The sequence below is a fragment of the Fulmarus glacialis genome, unplaced genomic scaffold, assembly GCF_000690835.1.
Source record: "Fulmarus glacialis isolate BGI_N327 unplaced genomic scaffold, ASM69083v1 scaffold35315, whole genome shotgun sequence".
In the NCBI taxonomy this organism is placed as follows: Eukaryota; Metazoa; Chordata; class Aves; order Procellariiformes; family Procellariidae; genus Fulmarus; species Fulmarus glacialis.
In genome coordinates this window covers 25,635-40,752 of record NW_009215835.1, presented here as the reverse complement: position 1 = coordinate 40,752, position 15,118 = coordinate 25,635, and the positions used below count along the sequence as shown (strand labels likewise).

At 50.4% G+C, this 15,118-nt stretch overlaps 1 protein-coding gene across 1 annotated transcript in view; it reads right to left on the bottom strand.

The window, feature by feature from the left end:
- Window positions 1-897: 897 nt before the first annotated feature.
- The window catches only part of LOC104077733 (fer-1-like protein 4), a gene marked incomplete at its 5' end in the record, with an annotated part of 39,176 nt that continues 24,955 nt past the window's right edge, over window positions 898-15,118 (bottom strand). Inside the window, 14 exons of the mRNA XM_009579070.1 lie at window positions 898-1,078; window positions 1,613-1,713; window positions 2,420-2,700; window positions 4,840-5,081; window positions 5,346-5,444; window positions 6,415-6,500; window positions 8,150-8,328; window positions 10,118-10,272; window positions 11,066-11,236; window positions 11,708-11,835; window positions 12,291-12,401; window positions 13,137-13,268; window positions 13,617-13,723; window positions 14,841-14,889. Of these exons, the coding sequence (XP_009577365.1) occupies window positions 898-1,078; window positions 1,613-1,713; window positions 2,420-2,700; window positions 4,840-5,081; window positions 5,346-5,444; window positions 6,415-6,500; window positions 8,150-8,328; window positions 10,118-10,272; window positions 11,066-11,236; window positions 11,708-11,835; window positions 12,291-12,401; window positions 13,137-13,268; window positions 13,617-13,723; window positions 14,841-14,889 (2,022 nt within the window). The remainder of the gene's footprint in view (window positions 1,079-1,612; window positions 1,714-2,419; window positions 2,701-4,839; window positions 5,082-5,345; window positions 5,445-6,414; window positions 6,501-8,149; window positions 8,329-10,117; window positions 10,273-11,065; window positions 11,237-11,707; window positions 11,836-12,290; window positions 12,402-13,136; window positions 13,269-13,616; window positions 13,724-14,840; window positions 14,890-15,118) is intronic.

The window sequence follows — 15,118 nt, the reverse complement described above, 5'->3', positions numbered from 1 at the left end:
CTGATGACCCCATGTTGATGTCCCAGCACTGTGCTATCTGGGAAGAAGGGCAAAGGGGCATCAGTGAGGACTGCCTGCAGCAGGCTGGCCCCCAGCTCCAGAAAGCAGCTACAAAACACAAGCAGCATCAGAGAGAGCAGCCAAGGAGCTTTTATTCCTGTAGAAATGAAGAGCCAAAATGAAGTTTGAAGCAAGCCTGAATCTAACCCAGCACATGCAGGAAAAGCTGTTAAGCAGCTTGTAAGGAGTAACAACCAGAAAGTCTGTGTCCTGGGAAATGCTACCACGTCCAGAGCCAACTCCAACTCCAAGAGCTGTTCCTGTGCTCTTGGCATGGCAGGAAACTCATGGCTACCTTGGCTCTGTTGTCCTTCTCCCTGGGGAGCCCCATTCAAAGGTCTTCCAGGTCCTACCTCCACCAGGACCCAACACCACACCTGCCTTCCCCACATACAATGTGTTTTGAATTCTTCAGACACAGGCCTGGAAGTGCCAAGTGTTGTCAAGCCAGAGCATGGATGGCTCTGTATGTCCCCATCTCTGTCAGAATCGCTCTCAATGGCAAGAGCTGGTTTCAGCTGCCATGACTGTGGGGACAGCCCCAGCAGACCCCGTTTTCCCATCTTCCCACCCCAGTCCCACAAAGAACAATTTTTTTCCCAAAGCTGTAACTGTCCTTCAAGGAGTTTGCCTTATTTAGTAGGTTGGTTACTTGGTTTCTTAGCATCTCATGGGTACTTAGCATGAAATGTGACTTCCCAAAGAGAGGCCACTTCTGCAGGTCTCTCACTCTGAAGGTTGCCTCTGCACCTGCAGGATTTCCTTAAACTTTCTGGTCCAGTCTCGATTCCTGCAATAATCACCCCTGTCTTTCAGTAGTCCTGTGCTGGAGAGCATTTATCCATTGATGATCTTCTCGCTGATGTATCCAGGCATGGTGTAGATCAAAAGAACCAGGAAGATGGTCAGAACAGCGACAATGAACAGCACAATGATGTATTTCTTGTACCGCTTCCAGATAAAGAACACAAAGGTCTTCATGGGATTCACAAACCAGTTGAAAGAAGTTTTTGGCCGGCTGAAACAGGAAGGGAAGAATAGATAAGCACAGGGTCAATCGACAGAGTAGCATGTTTGTCCCTCTGCTTTGGTGCACTGCCACCCTCGTGGGTCACCAGGTCTTCCTGCTGCTTCCAGACAGCATCACCCTAGGGGCTGCAGTAACTATGGTGCCTATGAAAGCACTGCAGACAACAGGAAACAACAGGACCTGAGCCTCAGGACAGTCCCCGCAGAGCTGTTCTGCACTCATGTGGCTACGTATGGTCAAACCAGAGCTGCCCTTTTTGTACAAACAATGTTATGGCATAGCTGCCTTGAGTACCTCACTGAGATCAGTCCTCCCCCAGATGTTGCAGCCACAAGTCCTGCTGGACCCAGCTGAGCTCTGGGAAGCCCTGGCAGCGCCAGTCCTGCAGACCCCACCGCCAAGGGCCCCATTGATTGCTATCAGCTTCCTGACAAGCAGATGCTCCCTGTCCATATGCAAACAGCTGCTGAAAACATGGCACTGTCCATCCATATTAAAGGTGATAACACAGATGATACTCACTTGGGCTTTTCAAGGGGTTCAGGCTCTTTTCGGCCCAAACCAACGGGACTTTTCTCAGCATCCTCCACAGTCAGCAGCTGGAACTCCGCTTCCACCTTACCCTGGAGGGGGAACATGTCTGAGCCACAGCCGCACATGTTGCTTTGCAGACCAGCCTGCTGACAACGCGCCCTGCCAGGACTGGGTATTTTTCTCCTAGTTCCACTTACAGATGCTCCGAGCAATTAACTTTTCTCTCCAGACATTAGCTACAGAGTCTCTCACTTCACAGCCAGTGGAGACTGTGTCCTGGCCAGCAACTAACTGTTTTGCAGACAAGGCACTGTATTGTAATGCACTCCCCAGCTATCTGGATTTGCCCGCAGCCTCCCACACTAGCACTGAGCAAAACTCACCCATGGGGACAAACAACGGTCCACTAGCAGGGCCATCAGCAGCAAGTCTGCCCTGGGACAGCTGGCACCTGCCTGTCTGGGATAGGCAGAGACCCTAGGACAAGCTTTTGCTGCTGTCCTGTCTGGTTGATGGGGAGCCATGTGCCTCTTGCTTTGCTCCCCTCACTGAGCACTGCTCTATGGGAAGCTCAGAGGAAGACATGAAGTCGGACACCCCCTGCAGCTAGCACTTCTGAGTAGATGAAGTGCTGGATTTGCAGCAGATGGGACAAGCCTCCAGGACCCTGCACAAAGTCCTGGGAGCTGGGTCATTGCTGCCTTTGTAGGTTATGTGCACGCAGGACAGGTTGCCATGTCAAGGCAGAGGCAAAACATTGGCTCTCTGCTCACCTGGGCCAGCACCCTGCCTTACCGTCAGGAGGTACTTGTTCCCACTGGGGTCTGTGAACTCCACGTCCTCTGGTTTGACTGAGCTGCTCCACTTCTTTTTCTTCTTCTTCTGCTTGTCCTCCCTCTCCTCTCTCTCCTCATCTTCTTGATCTTTGAGTTTGATGAAGGGCCACCAGCCTCTCATGCGCTTGTTTCGGAAGATGGAAAAGCGAGGTGTTGCGTTCTCCTTGGCCATCTTGATGGTGCAATGCTCTGAGCTCTTGGCTGCCCGCACCATGTCATGCAGCTTCAGCTCCATGGAGCCTGCAGGCACAGACAAGAGAAGACCTCATGGTGAAATCCTGAGGTCAGCCCCGCACACCATTTGGCTTTCTGTCTCAGCCATGCTCCTACCACCACAAGTAGGTCCCAGCTGCTGCAAATGACCTAGCAGAGTCCTGCACATTTCCAGGTGGAGAAGCTAAAGCTCAGCATAAGCAAGGACCAGCCCAAGAGTTAGAGACTAAGAAGCAGAAGCCACAGATCTTGTCTCATCTCTGATGTGACCAGTTTGGTTTGTGTGTGGTACAGTGGGTTATTTTCATTCCTTTACCATGTCCCACCCTGCTCTCCTCACATGTCCAAGCTCCTCTTCCCCTCTCATTCCTGCAAACGTCAATAAAAAATTACAAAATCTGGGAAACTCTTTAAAGGTTTCAAGTCTGTCTTACATCTGAAACAGCCTCAGTTCATTTCCCTGATTGGCCTTGCACCCCTGTCCTCCTTGGAAGGAGCTCCTGTCCCACTTCGGCACTGAGCCCTTGCAACAAATCAGTCTTATCATGTACTGGTCTGTATTGGCAAAAGCATAGCCAGCAACCAAGGGATGTGGGTGTTCTCCTCTGCTCAGCTCTGATGAGACTGCATCTGGATATGGTGACCAGTTTTGGACCCCCAACACAAGAAAGGTGTCAACTAACTAGAGAGAGTCCAGTGGCTGAGATGAAGGCTAGAGTATGGACCATAGCAGGATGGGTTGAGAGGCCCATGCATGTTCAGCCCAGAGAAAAGAGGTCAAAGGAGAAGTTTTACTGCATCTCTCATAGCCTAAAGGAAGCTATAGAGCAGATGGAGCTAGACTCTTCTCAGAAGTGGATGATGAAAGCACCTAAGGCAACAGTCACAAGCTGCTGCAAGTAAAAAAATTGGAGAATTATGAGAATGGTGCAGCCAGGAAAAGGGGCCCAGAAGGGTGCTGGGATCTCCATCCTTGGAGATACTCAGAACTCACCCAGACAAGGCCCTGAGCATCCTGACCTACATTGCATCTAGCCCTGCTTGGAGCAGGAGGTTGCAATAAAGACTGCAGAAGCCCCTTCCTGCCTAGAAGTTCCTGAGATTGTACATGCCAAGAATCATTGGGATTGCTGTCTAATACTTTCTTCAGTGCCTGTGTAGCATGGCTGAACCAATCGCCATTGGAAGTGCCTCATGGAGGTAAAGCCTTTTAAATACACCATGGAAGGTTGATGAATAAAGAGAGTTTTATCCTGCCCAAGACACAGCAGGGCAAAGGGGCTGCTTTTTAATGGGAAGGCCAAAGTTTGAAGAAGGGGGGGACAACTGAGTGGAGTGCTACAAACCTGGGGATAGCAGCAGAAGCAGGAGAGAAGCAGCAGTGTTTGTGCTAGCATAGTGTGGGTGGAATCACCACCAGTCCAGCTTTGTCACCAGGCCCTGCTACATGCTCAGCTCAGCAGGTCTGGTTACTGGGAACTACAAGAGCAGCTGGGGAGCTCCAAGCCCCCAGTAATGGGATGCTGCAACTCAAGTGCAAATGGTCTCACAAAGATTGCCAATCCCTGTGCCCACAATGTAAGCTCCTGGGAAAGCTGCACTTTGGCCAAGTCTTTGGGATCTGCAGATCTAAGTGAGAGCAGGGAAAATGAGCAAGTTTATCAGAAAGGTTGTGAGGTTCTTCTTCACTATGAGGGTGGTGAGGCACTGGAACAGGTTGCCCAGAGAAGTTGTGGATGCCCCATCCCTGGAAGTGTTCAAGGCCAAGTTGGATGGGGCTTTCAGCAACCTCGTCTAGTGGAAGGTGTCTCTGCCTATGGCAGGTGGGTTGGAACTAGTTGATCTTTAATGTCCCTTCCAACCCAAACCATTCTGTGATTCTATGATTCTATGAAGCAGAACCTGGGAGTCCTGTGGCATGACAGGCCCTGAAAAAGGACACCAAAGCCCTGAGACAAGCATGCAAGCTCAATGTGTCTGTGTAGGAGAGGTGCGTATCTCCAGGTTCTGCCTATGGAAAAACCAGCCCAGGTGACTGCTGAGCTGAAGAGCTTGATCTGATGCTCCTGGTGTCCTTTCTCAGAGAGCTGGGGCCCGGGGGAAATGCTGTAATGCTCCAGCAAGGTGAGGGACAGGTCACCCCACTTCCAGCAGGTCACACCATACCTAGAAAGTCATTAGCTGAAATCCTGTCATAATCCCAGACCTGGAGGACCAGAACAGCCGGTTCCCGAAACTCTGATTCCTCCACGGAGAAGACAGAGTCCTTCTTCTTGTAGGTGATCTCCTTCTCGGTCGGGAGATAGTTGAAGCGGAACACAAACCTCCAGTTGAAATTGCCCTCCCCGGTCAAGGAGTTAAAGTGAACATCCGTCTCCTGCTTTTCATGGTCAAGACCCTTTATCCAGCTGCAGGAAAAACTCAATTATCTCCTACCCCGTCAGCCAGCCCAAAAGCAGAGCAGAAGGATAGAGGGGCTGAACCCCATGGGGTAGCAAGAAAGGAAGAGTCAAAAGAGCCAAACCAGAGCAACACCTGACCAACATCTTTGGGGGTACAGAAGTCCATGCAGGGGACTGGAGTGGGGCAGCTCGTGCTGAGGCAGGGAGGGTGTGGGGCAGGACAGGGAGCAGGACAGCCAGGCTCTGGCCTCCCTCTGATTCCCATCAGACCTTTTCACATAGATGTCACTGGAAGGCTCTCCCGTTACTGGGTTGACATCATCAAGGATCACATCGTCCGTGTTCCAGATAATCACACGCAGCTCATAGCTGTGGGAAGGACACAGGGCTGTGTGAGACACATGCTCTTGCCCCCGGTACCTGGGAGGGCAGGTCAAGCCCACACCGGCAGAGCAGCAGGACTTGAACCCTCCTAGCACTGTTGTCCCCTGCCAGGGCTCCTCTGACCAAGCACAGCCCAGCAGTCTCGCTGCCATGCACAAAGCCCTTCCTGGGGGACTACAACCCCATAAGACAAACACCCACAGTCAAAACAGGCAGCTTTTGCAAAGCAAATCCCTGGTGCGTGGGAAACCCACCCAGCACCACTTAGCCACAGGAGCACAGAAAGGCTTAGGCAGAAAGGGACCTCTGCAGTTTCTGCTCCAATCTCTTGCTCTAACTTCATAGCGGATCAGATTGCTCAGGGCCTTGTCTGCATGAGTTTTAAATATCTCCAAGGATGAATATCCCAGCACCTCTCTGGGTCACTCCATCCTTATCCCAGGGTAACTTCACTCTCATTGGGAAAATGTTTTCCCTATATCCAGTTGGAGTTTCCCTTGCTGCAGCTTGTGTTCATTATCTCCTGTCCTTTTATGTGCACCTCTGAGAAGAATCTGGACCCTCCATCTCAATAGCCCCATTAGATCATTGGAAACAGCAGATCTCCTCCTTCAACTTCACTTCTCCAGGCACCCAGAAGACATCTGTCCCCTAGCCAAAATAGAGCTAGATGAGTACCTCTAACCTGGGTTTCTATCACCTTCATGTCCAGCCTTAGAGAAATTAACCCTACCCTTCACAAACACTTGTGCAGCTGAAGCGCTTATGCCCCATGCTGATACACCCAAGAGACCATGCCATGGCCAGAGCTGAAGCAGAGAGGAGGGCTGCATGCCAGGCTAGCACAGACCATCAGCCTGTGCAGGACTCCATGGCACATCCCATCAGGCATGGCAAGGGACAGTGACCCTCCATGCAGGCTCACCAGCCTCAGCCCCACTCCCATGGGTGCTACCTGACAGGCAGTCGTGGCTTGATATTGACAGGTGGCGGTGCGGGGACGTCATTTGGAAACATGTCAATCCACATATGCAAGGAGCCCTGACAAGAGAAGACAGCAGAAAGACTTCAAAAGACAGACGACCTCCAGCTCTTCAAGGAGCAAGGGCTTGGTCCTGCAAGGAAAGCTCTCACCAGAAAGGCAGTGCTTGGCTCTCTCCATCCCCAACACTTCAGAGTGACTTGTGACTGGATTTTAGGTAGGGAAAAAATTAAAACTACTGAAAATTGCTTATTTCTGTCCCCACCCTGCTCCCAAGAAAAACCATTTCAGCTGAACTGAATTAATTTCAAACAGAGGCAAACATGTCCCTCTGTCTTAACAAGAGCATACGATGATGCAATGCTTCAACATAACCAAGAAAACTAAAAAGTGATGGGCTTGACCCTCCCCTCCCACATGCGTTTCCAACGCTGACCAAAGCCAGAGTGATTGCAGAGCCTTGCTTTGTTACAGACCTCCAGTACCCAAGGGAACAGGAGATGTTCAGTGCAGGACATTGAAATGGCTGAGCTCAGATCACTGCACTGGATTAAAACTGAGGAGGAATGTTTCTCCTCCAGCCAGCAGTTACGTCATACGCCCAGGGAGAAGCCAAGCGGGCAGAACAGGGCTCTTGCAGGGGGGCAAAGCAGCAGTGACAGGGGACAAAGCAGAGGAAGAGGCAGGGATAGGCAAAGACACTACTACCCTGCGTGGCCAGCAGGAGCAGGGAGGTGATCGTGCCCCTGTACTCGGCCCTGGTGAGGCCGCACCTCGAACCCTGTGTTCAGTTTTGGGCCCCTCCCTACAAGAAGGACATTGAGGTGCTGGAGCGTGTCCAGAGAAGGGCAACGAAGCTGGTGAAGGGCCTGGAGCACAAGTCTTATGAGGAGCAGCTGAGGGAACTGGGGCTGTTTAGTCTGGAGAAGAGGAGGCTGAGGGGAGACCTCATCGCGCTCTACAACTACCTGAAAGGAGGTTGTAGCGAGGTGGGGGTTGGTCTCTTCTCCCAAGTAACTACCGATAGGACGAGAGGAAATGGCCTCAAGTTGCACTAAGGGAGGGTTTAGACTGGACATTAGGAAAAATTTCTTTACTGAAAGAGTGGTCAGGCCTTGGAACAGGCTGCCCAGGGAAGTGGTGGAGTCACCATCCCTGGAAGTATTTAAAAGCCGTGTAGATGAGGCACTTAGGGACATGGTTTAGTGGGCATGGTAGTGTTGGGTTGACAGTTGGACTTGATGATCTTAGAGGTCTTTTCTAACCTTAATGATTCTATGATTCTATGATTCTACCCACTGTGGTGCATGGTGGCAGGGCTCAGAAGGCAGAGCAGGTCCCTTGCCACCCACACAGCATCCTCATCAGAGCAGTGCTACATGGCCTGAGGAGACAGGAAGGACTCTGGACCACCAGTATTGTGACCACAACATCTATGGACAGAGGTCCCTTGAGGAAAGGTGTTCAGAAGCACCATGAGAGGTTAGACGGTGGACCTGAGCAAGGCCAACAGTCCTCACTTCATAGCAGGGCCAGCCATCCGCAGATACAGCTCCAGTCGCCCACCCAGGAAGGGGCAACACATGGATTCATGCCATGATGAGGAGACAAAAGGACAACAGGGGACCAGCCAAGGGGCTGGGAACCAGCTGCCCTGAAGGTTCTTCCCCAGAGCAATGTCTAGGCTGGGCAAGGAAACACATCTCACCTGCACGAGCCCAGGGTTCTCCGGGTTATACAGAGACCGGATCTCTACGTGCTCTGGTACCAGCTTGTACCCGTATCCTGGCATCTCTTCCCAGTGCTGCAGGACGTACAAAGCCTTATGTTCATCATCCACAGACCAGTTCTCATCTGCCACTCCTCTCTTGTTCCTCACAGAGACCTCTGCAGCAGGACACAGACAGGTAGAAGATGAAGGCATCTGGGTGGCAAAAGCCACATCAGGACATTAGTCACAGGCACAAGTAAGGGAAGATGATGGACTGGGCAAGCACCTCCCCAGAAAAACAAAATGGGGAGAAGCAGGAGAGCGAGGATGAAGGGAATGAGTTCAATATGTTGCAGTGATGAGGAAAACTGTAGGCAGGAAGACAAACAGGCTAAGAGAAATAAGAGGGAAAGGGCAAAAAATAATTTACTATGGCCCTGGGAAAAGGATCCAGGGGACACCGAGGAGAATGTGACCCTCTGGGGCTGTTTAAGTCCCCACGTCTCTGTGGTTGTGCCAACAGATCCATGCATGAGAGGTTTTGCCCTAGAAGCGCTCCAGGAAAGCACCACTTGTCACTTGGCTATGACATGCAGCTGTGCTCTCCGTTAATTAACAGTCTGCACAATTAATTGACTTATCTGGCACAGTGAAGCCAAATGGCATTTCAAATCCTGCTGGTGGGGAGAAAAGCAGGAACAAACAGGTGAGGACACAATGACCCACCCACCCCTGGGTTTTTGGAGATCAGTCTGAGACCAAAACCAGCCCAAGCAGTCCCTGAGCACAGCAGAGGTTCATGGGGCACCAACTGCAGCCACGTTTGAACCAGAGCTGCTCTCAGGGCAACACCAGGAGAGCAGCTCGTTTCTCCCTTCCCAGTTATCCAGCGACCTGAGAAAAAGGGAAAAGAGCTTTTGGAGTCTCCTTGCCCTCTCCTGAGCAGGATTTCTTTCCCCTTCATGACATAAGCCATAAAGGCCAGCGGAAAGCTGAGGAACAGCAGCACTGAAATGAGCAGAAAGTAAAGCTGGCCGTACACATAGGCCCCCCCTCTCTGGGCAGGTCAGGCACAGGGATCATCCTTCCTACAGGCTACATAGCATTGTCTTGCAGGACCCAGCCATCCACAAGCGGACCACATCTGCTCCACACTTTCCTCCAGGCTGGATTCGATTGCACAAGTGTTGGCCACTGAAGTGAACAGGGACAAGCCTGTGCTCAGGAAAGTTCTCCAAGACTGCTGGCAGTGGGCATGAAAGGTTGCTGTGTTCTTGGACATCCATGGCCCTGGCTCAGGGTTTGTAACACCAGTGAGGAGGAAAGAAAAACAGCAAAGGAGAAGCAGAAGGTGCCCACAAGGAGGAAATCAACAGTAGTGAGGAGCAGCGGGGAGTCACCCAAGGCACCCAAAGCCACCAGAAACAGAGAGCTTCCCTAAAGGACAAAGCCAGCTAAAAACAGGAAAGGAGACTGAAAAAGCCCTTCCCACCCCCCCTACCCCCCCCAAAAAAAAAAACAACCAAAAAAAAGGATGCCAGTATCTTGCTGATAGTGGTCACAAGCAGATGGAGGTACAGCTTTGTGCCAGTGTCAGCCACCAGAATAAGCTACACCTTCTCCCGCTGCACAAGCCATCAAACCCCCATGCACATCATTGCCATGCAAGCGGGTTTACTTTGCTCCGCCCACTGCCTGGGAAGCCACTTTGAGACCTAATGGCCTGGATCACATCTTCCCCCAGTGCAACACCATCATCCACTGAAACCAGGCCACTGAGGACCGAGGATGCTCCCCACGGTGGCCCAGAAAGCTGGGCCATGCAGGGCACAGAGTGGGGGCAGCCAGCCTGGACACTTCAGGGAAGAGAGGCTGGTGAGTTCCCAGACCCCTCACCAGCACATGCACTGCTGAGCACAGGCAGCTGTTTAAGGGAGCAGTCATTGTTCTCCAAGCTCTCTGTACCTTCAGGAAAAGCCTCTGGAGGGACCTTGAATATTTTATTGTCCACTTTGACCTCCTCCCATCTGTACTCTGCTGCAGGGAGTGAGTTTTTCTTGCATAAACTATCCAAGATCTGTGTGGGCTTGAAAGCATCTCGCCACATGTTGTAGCCTTTTCTGCATGGAAGGGAGAACATCAAGAACATCTTCAGCTTAGACACAACAGGTTTTTTTCCTAGGCTATGAAACACCCTGCCTTCCCTACAGCACAGGCTATGCCACCAGATCCCTGCTCAGATTTTCACTGGGAAAACCACAGGCACACAAAAGCTTAATGAATTAAAAGCTTAACAAGCTCTCCTCTCCCAGAACAAACCAGGCTTGCACCCCACAGAACCATTAGCTTCTGAGCAGCAACAGGAGCAATTCCAGCTGCAGCTCCTAAGTGGGAGAGAGGTTTTAGCAGTGCTGGGGACTCAACTCCATACCCACAGCTAATTCTCCAATAACGGGGTAGGAGAAGATAAATTTGCAGAAAACTGGCCAAAGACACCAGAGAATCCATACTGAATGAGGCCAAAGGAAAACAGATGTCATGAGTCTTGCTGCTCACAGAATTAGCTACTGCCAGAGAAACCGCCCTACTTTCTGAAAGAGGTCAAAATCACATCAATGTCAAGTGAGCGCTTTTCTCACAGAACACCAATATAAAAGCATTAAAGAATTTTTTGCTACTGTATGCAAAATATATTAGTCTGCAGTAGGAATTAGAGCTATCACAGGAAGCTGGTAGGAGTCTAAAGGAGATGGAGCTATCAGTGTAATTTGTAGTGAATCTGTGGGGAACCTGCTCAGATGATACTGTGGAAGCATGCTCCTTCCTGCAAAACTGGAGATGCTCTGTTACCCACCCAAACGGTAGGCGAGAAGAACGCATCTCATGGCCCTAATGTGTCACACCAGTACCTACATGTCATACTGAGAAGCCACTCCACAGTTGGCCCTGTGCTTGCTGTAGAATCGATTCTCCAAGTCAATCTTGGTCTCCCCAATCAGATCATCAGATCCAACCAAATCATGGTCAAATATTGCCACGGTGAGTTCTGATTCCATGGGAAAGGAGACTGTCAGCTCCACAAGTCTGGACAGAAGCAGACGGGGAGAGTGCAATTAGCAAAGAGGATGCTCTGCTTTGATCATCCTACACATTTAAGAACTGTACTTGACAACTCAAAGACCTCTGGTAGAGTTTGGTTCTCCATAAGTTGAGTGTGTGCAGTTTTATTGTGCATGTTCAAACAAAGGAGTTACTTTTCCAGGGATGTATATGCCCTTGGCTAGAGGTCCTGGAGCTAGGGAAAAAGCTCTCCAATGCTCTGTTGCTGCTTGGCTTGCTACTTTGTTAAATCAAGCCCTTGGGAGTGCTCCCCTAACCCAAAACGCTTACAGCTCCTGTGTCAGTGGGAGGCAAGAGACATGCCTGAGACTTTTGTGTTACAGCACAAGATCCTCCAGCAGAAAGGAACAGAAGACCACACATGCTGGGCCACAGCCTGAGCCCCAGATTTGCACTATTCCTATTAAACCTGCTAGATGAAAACTTTCTGCATACTCTCCAAACACAGGATTGAGCTGCTTTGGGATGTATCGCTCCTTTGTGTCCTTCTGCTCCTGCCCCACAGTTACCACCACGTAGGGGTCTGCTTTGCCATTAGGGTCTGCTGGAGACAGGTTCGTAGCCTGGAATACACAAAAGGTACTGCCATACATCAGCTGCAGAGACCAACCTGCACAAGGAACACTGCACAGGCCTGAGACAACCCAAGCCCGCTGGGTCAGGTCCCTCTAGCAGCTGCCCCAGCAGTGAAACAGGCACTTGTTCCCACGCAAATCCCCACTCAACAAGCCACCGATGTCTCCAGCGGTTGGCCCACCTATTTGCTCACTGTCTCAAGGCAGATGAGAGGAGCCGAGAAATGCCCATCTGGATTTTTAGCACCTCCTGAAGCTACAAAGCATGGAAGGCTCCCCATGGACAAGATGTAGCTGACTTCCACTGGGCTGGCAGAGCCTTCAAGCCAGCATCGAGCTTTTCACAAGTGCCACTGCTCATATTTACTGAGCAGAGAATGGCAGGAGGTCCATAGTGAGGGACAGACCTCCAAGCATTACTGCCACCACTACCAGACACTTACCTTAACGATGTAAATTCTTACAAGAACCTTGATGGGTCTGTTCCTTGGAACACCCTGGGAGACCTTGGGCTCCGTGCCTGCTTCCTCAGTGGGGTAGACATAGAAGGAGCCCTGCAGAAAAGACATTGCAAGTAACAACTAGATACAAAAGAGAATATCTCAGATGGGATTGGAGCTACCAAGAGCAGCTTCACCTGCCAACTAGAAAATCAGAGCCATTGTCCCATGCAGACCACAGACACCCTGTGCCCATGGGGACAGTCCTTTCCAAAGGCACTGTCATATCCACATGGCCCAGGCAGTCCCTGTTCGCAAGTTAGGCTGCAGGCTGTCAGACCACTGCCAATGCTAGAAAATCTGAATATCTCCAGGCACTTTGGACTGCCAAAGGCAGGGGGCACCAAAGGTTTTTCTGGGACCTTCTTAAATCAAGTTCTGTAGTTGATATTTCAGAGTCTTCAAGAGCTCCTGGGTGGGAGGATGATGCCTCTTTTAAACAAGTTTTACTAATTTTAAAACCAGTGAAGCTCACTAATTCTTATTTGCATACTGAACATACCCAGAGGCCCCAATCAGAATAAGAGTCCTTCATGCTTCATGCTTTCTCTTTGCAAGAGCTAAAAAATCTAAATCAGGTGCATTTATCAACTAACAAAAGGACCACAGTACACAATTGCTTCAACAGGCACCAACAGTACCTTGGCCATGCCACACCATGGCTTCACATCACCTTGGACACACATGCACTCTCCAAGGCTTTGCTGGTGTTGGCATGCTCTGAAATACAAGTTGTCCTAAGGGTTTTCTTCCACATGCAGCACAAATGTCATTCAAGTGATACAGTACCTTGTACTTGCCCACAAAATGTTCATCCTCATTTCCATCTTCATCCTCATTTGCTTTGCCACGATGAAGGGGGAAAATACACAGCCAGTCTTCAAAATTATCAAACTCATTTTCCAGCTCAGAGTTGTAGATCTGAAATAAGTAGAAAGTAATTTTGGGTCTTTTCCTGCCATCTTAAAGGAGAGAAGAGTTAGAAAGACCATCCTTTCCCTGCTTCAACCTGGTCCTACCTTATCCCTGTATTAGTCAGTGCAGGGTGTTACGGTTTTCCCTTATCCCCCCAGGTCCATCCTCAGATGTGCACACACATCCCAGCTTGGCTCCAATGTCTCACTAGCTGTTTCAAAGCCCAGCAATGATGGGGGCCCAGTGCACACTGTAGGTTCTCCTCCCAGTCTAACCTCCACTGCAGGGAGGTGAGGAGGACATGGATAAAGGGCCAGGGTTGAAAGAGGCCAGACCTGTCACCCCAATAATCACCTGAAGGGTGGCGATGAGCTTCCTCTTGGGTCGAGCAGGTTGAGCTTCAATTACTGCCTCATCTTCTGCTTCCATGTCAATGGAGGATGCATTTAAATTCCCTCCATCTAGAAATAGCAATAGGAGATTGGGAAATGCTCTGATCTCTCCCATCATCTCAAATGTCTGTCCACAAAATGACCCCAGCAACAGCTTTTGCTTTCACCCAGGGCTTTGACCTGTGTCAGGGTAACTGGAGCTATCGCTGTAACATGTGTCCTTACGGCATCTCAGTTTTCCCAGCAAGGCATGGCTGGATGGGTGGGGAGACAAAAATTGGCACAGACTTGCCTGCCTGCATGGCTACTGTTTAGGAAGGAAGTGGGCAGAGACCAAATGGAGGAAGGTGGCTGGACCAGTCCACAGGTGCTGTCAGAGAAGGCACAAATGAGAGCTAACCCTCTTCTTTGGATGGATGCTTATTTGATGGACTGCCGTTTTGGGTGGATATCTAACTGAAGCATCCTTACCACTTTGGGTACAGGCACCTGTGCATGGAGAGAGCATAGCTAGACCTTTCTCTGGGGCAACAGCAACCCAAGGAGAGAGAGGGTGTCCTATTTCCCAAAGACCCCAGATCCCTTGAGCACTAATGGCATGCAGGTACCCTCCAGCCCTCTCCTTAAATAGGATTTACATCATTTCTGTACTTACTGTCTCACCTCCCCAGGTCATTGCTAGGCGAGTCACTGTTTACACTTCCACAAACCTGAGCCTACAGCTGTTCTCAGATATCTGTTCATTATTACTGTCCTTCTGTTACCTCGTAGTGAATCCTGTACCCCAGGTGAGTATCCCACGTGCACAGAGTGATGCCCTGCTCCTGGACAGTTTTGCCTCTCCACCATCCTCTCTCTCCATCCCACCTTTGCTTCCTGCTCTCACTCTGACAATCCCAGATCCTTGCAGCTGATTTTTCTGCAGGTTTTTGCTCACTCAGGAAGGCTCTTGCTTCAACACAATTTTCCAAACTTTTCTGAGGCAATTTCGGTGCTTTCAACTTGAAATTGCCTTTGTTAGCCTTGCCACTGTTTCCAGTCTGTCTGCTCCCTTTTGTGTTGTTTTTGCTGAATGTTGCAAAGCCATTGCCTGCTCAGACCATATTCCCACAAGCCCAGCACTCTCTGGGATGGTGTAAGTCCTGGCTCTCTGCACAGAAGAGCTGGGTATTGCTAGAGGACTCACCTGCATCATTCAGGTCATCATTCTCAGCATCTTCCTCATTGCTGCGTGTCTGAAACACACACAAACAGTCACCCCACATCCCTGGCAGCAAAGGATTCTCCATCCAAGCATAGGACACTATCAAAGCTTTCCTGCCAGCAGAGTCAGTAATACCTAGTCTGAGACTATTTAGCATTAACATTGCAGGAGGGTATCCACGGAGTGCCTTAATGACCTTTTCTTCTCCCCAGATCTTCCTGCTGGCTTTTTTGATTGGGATTTAAGGGACACAGGGCAAG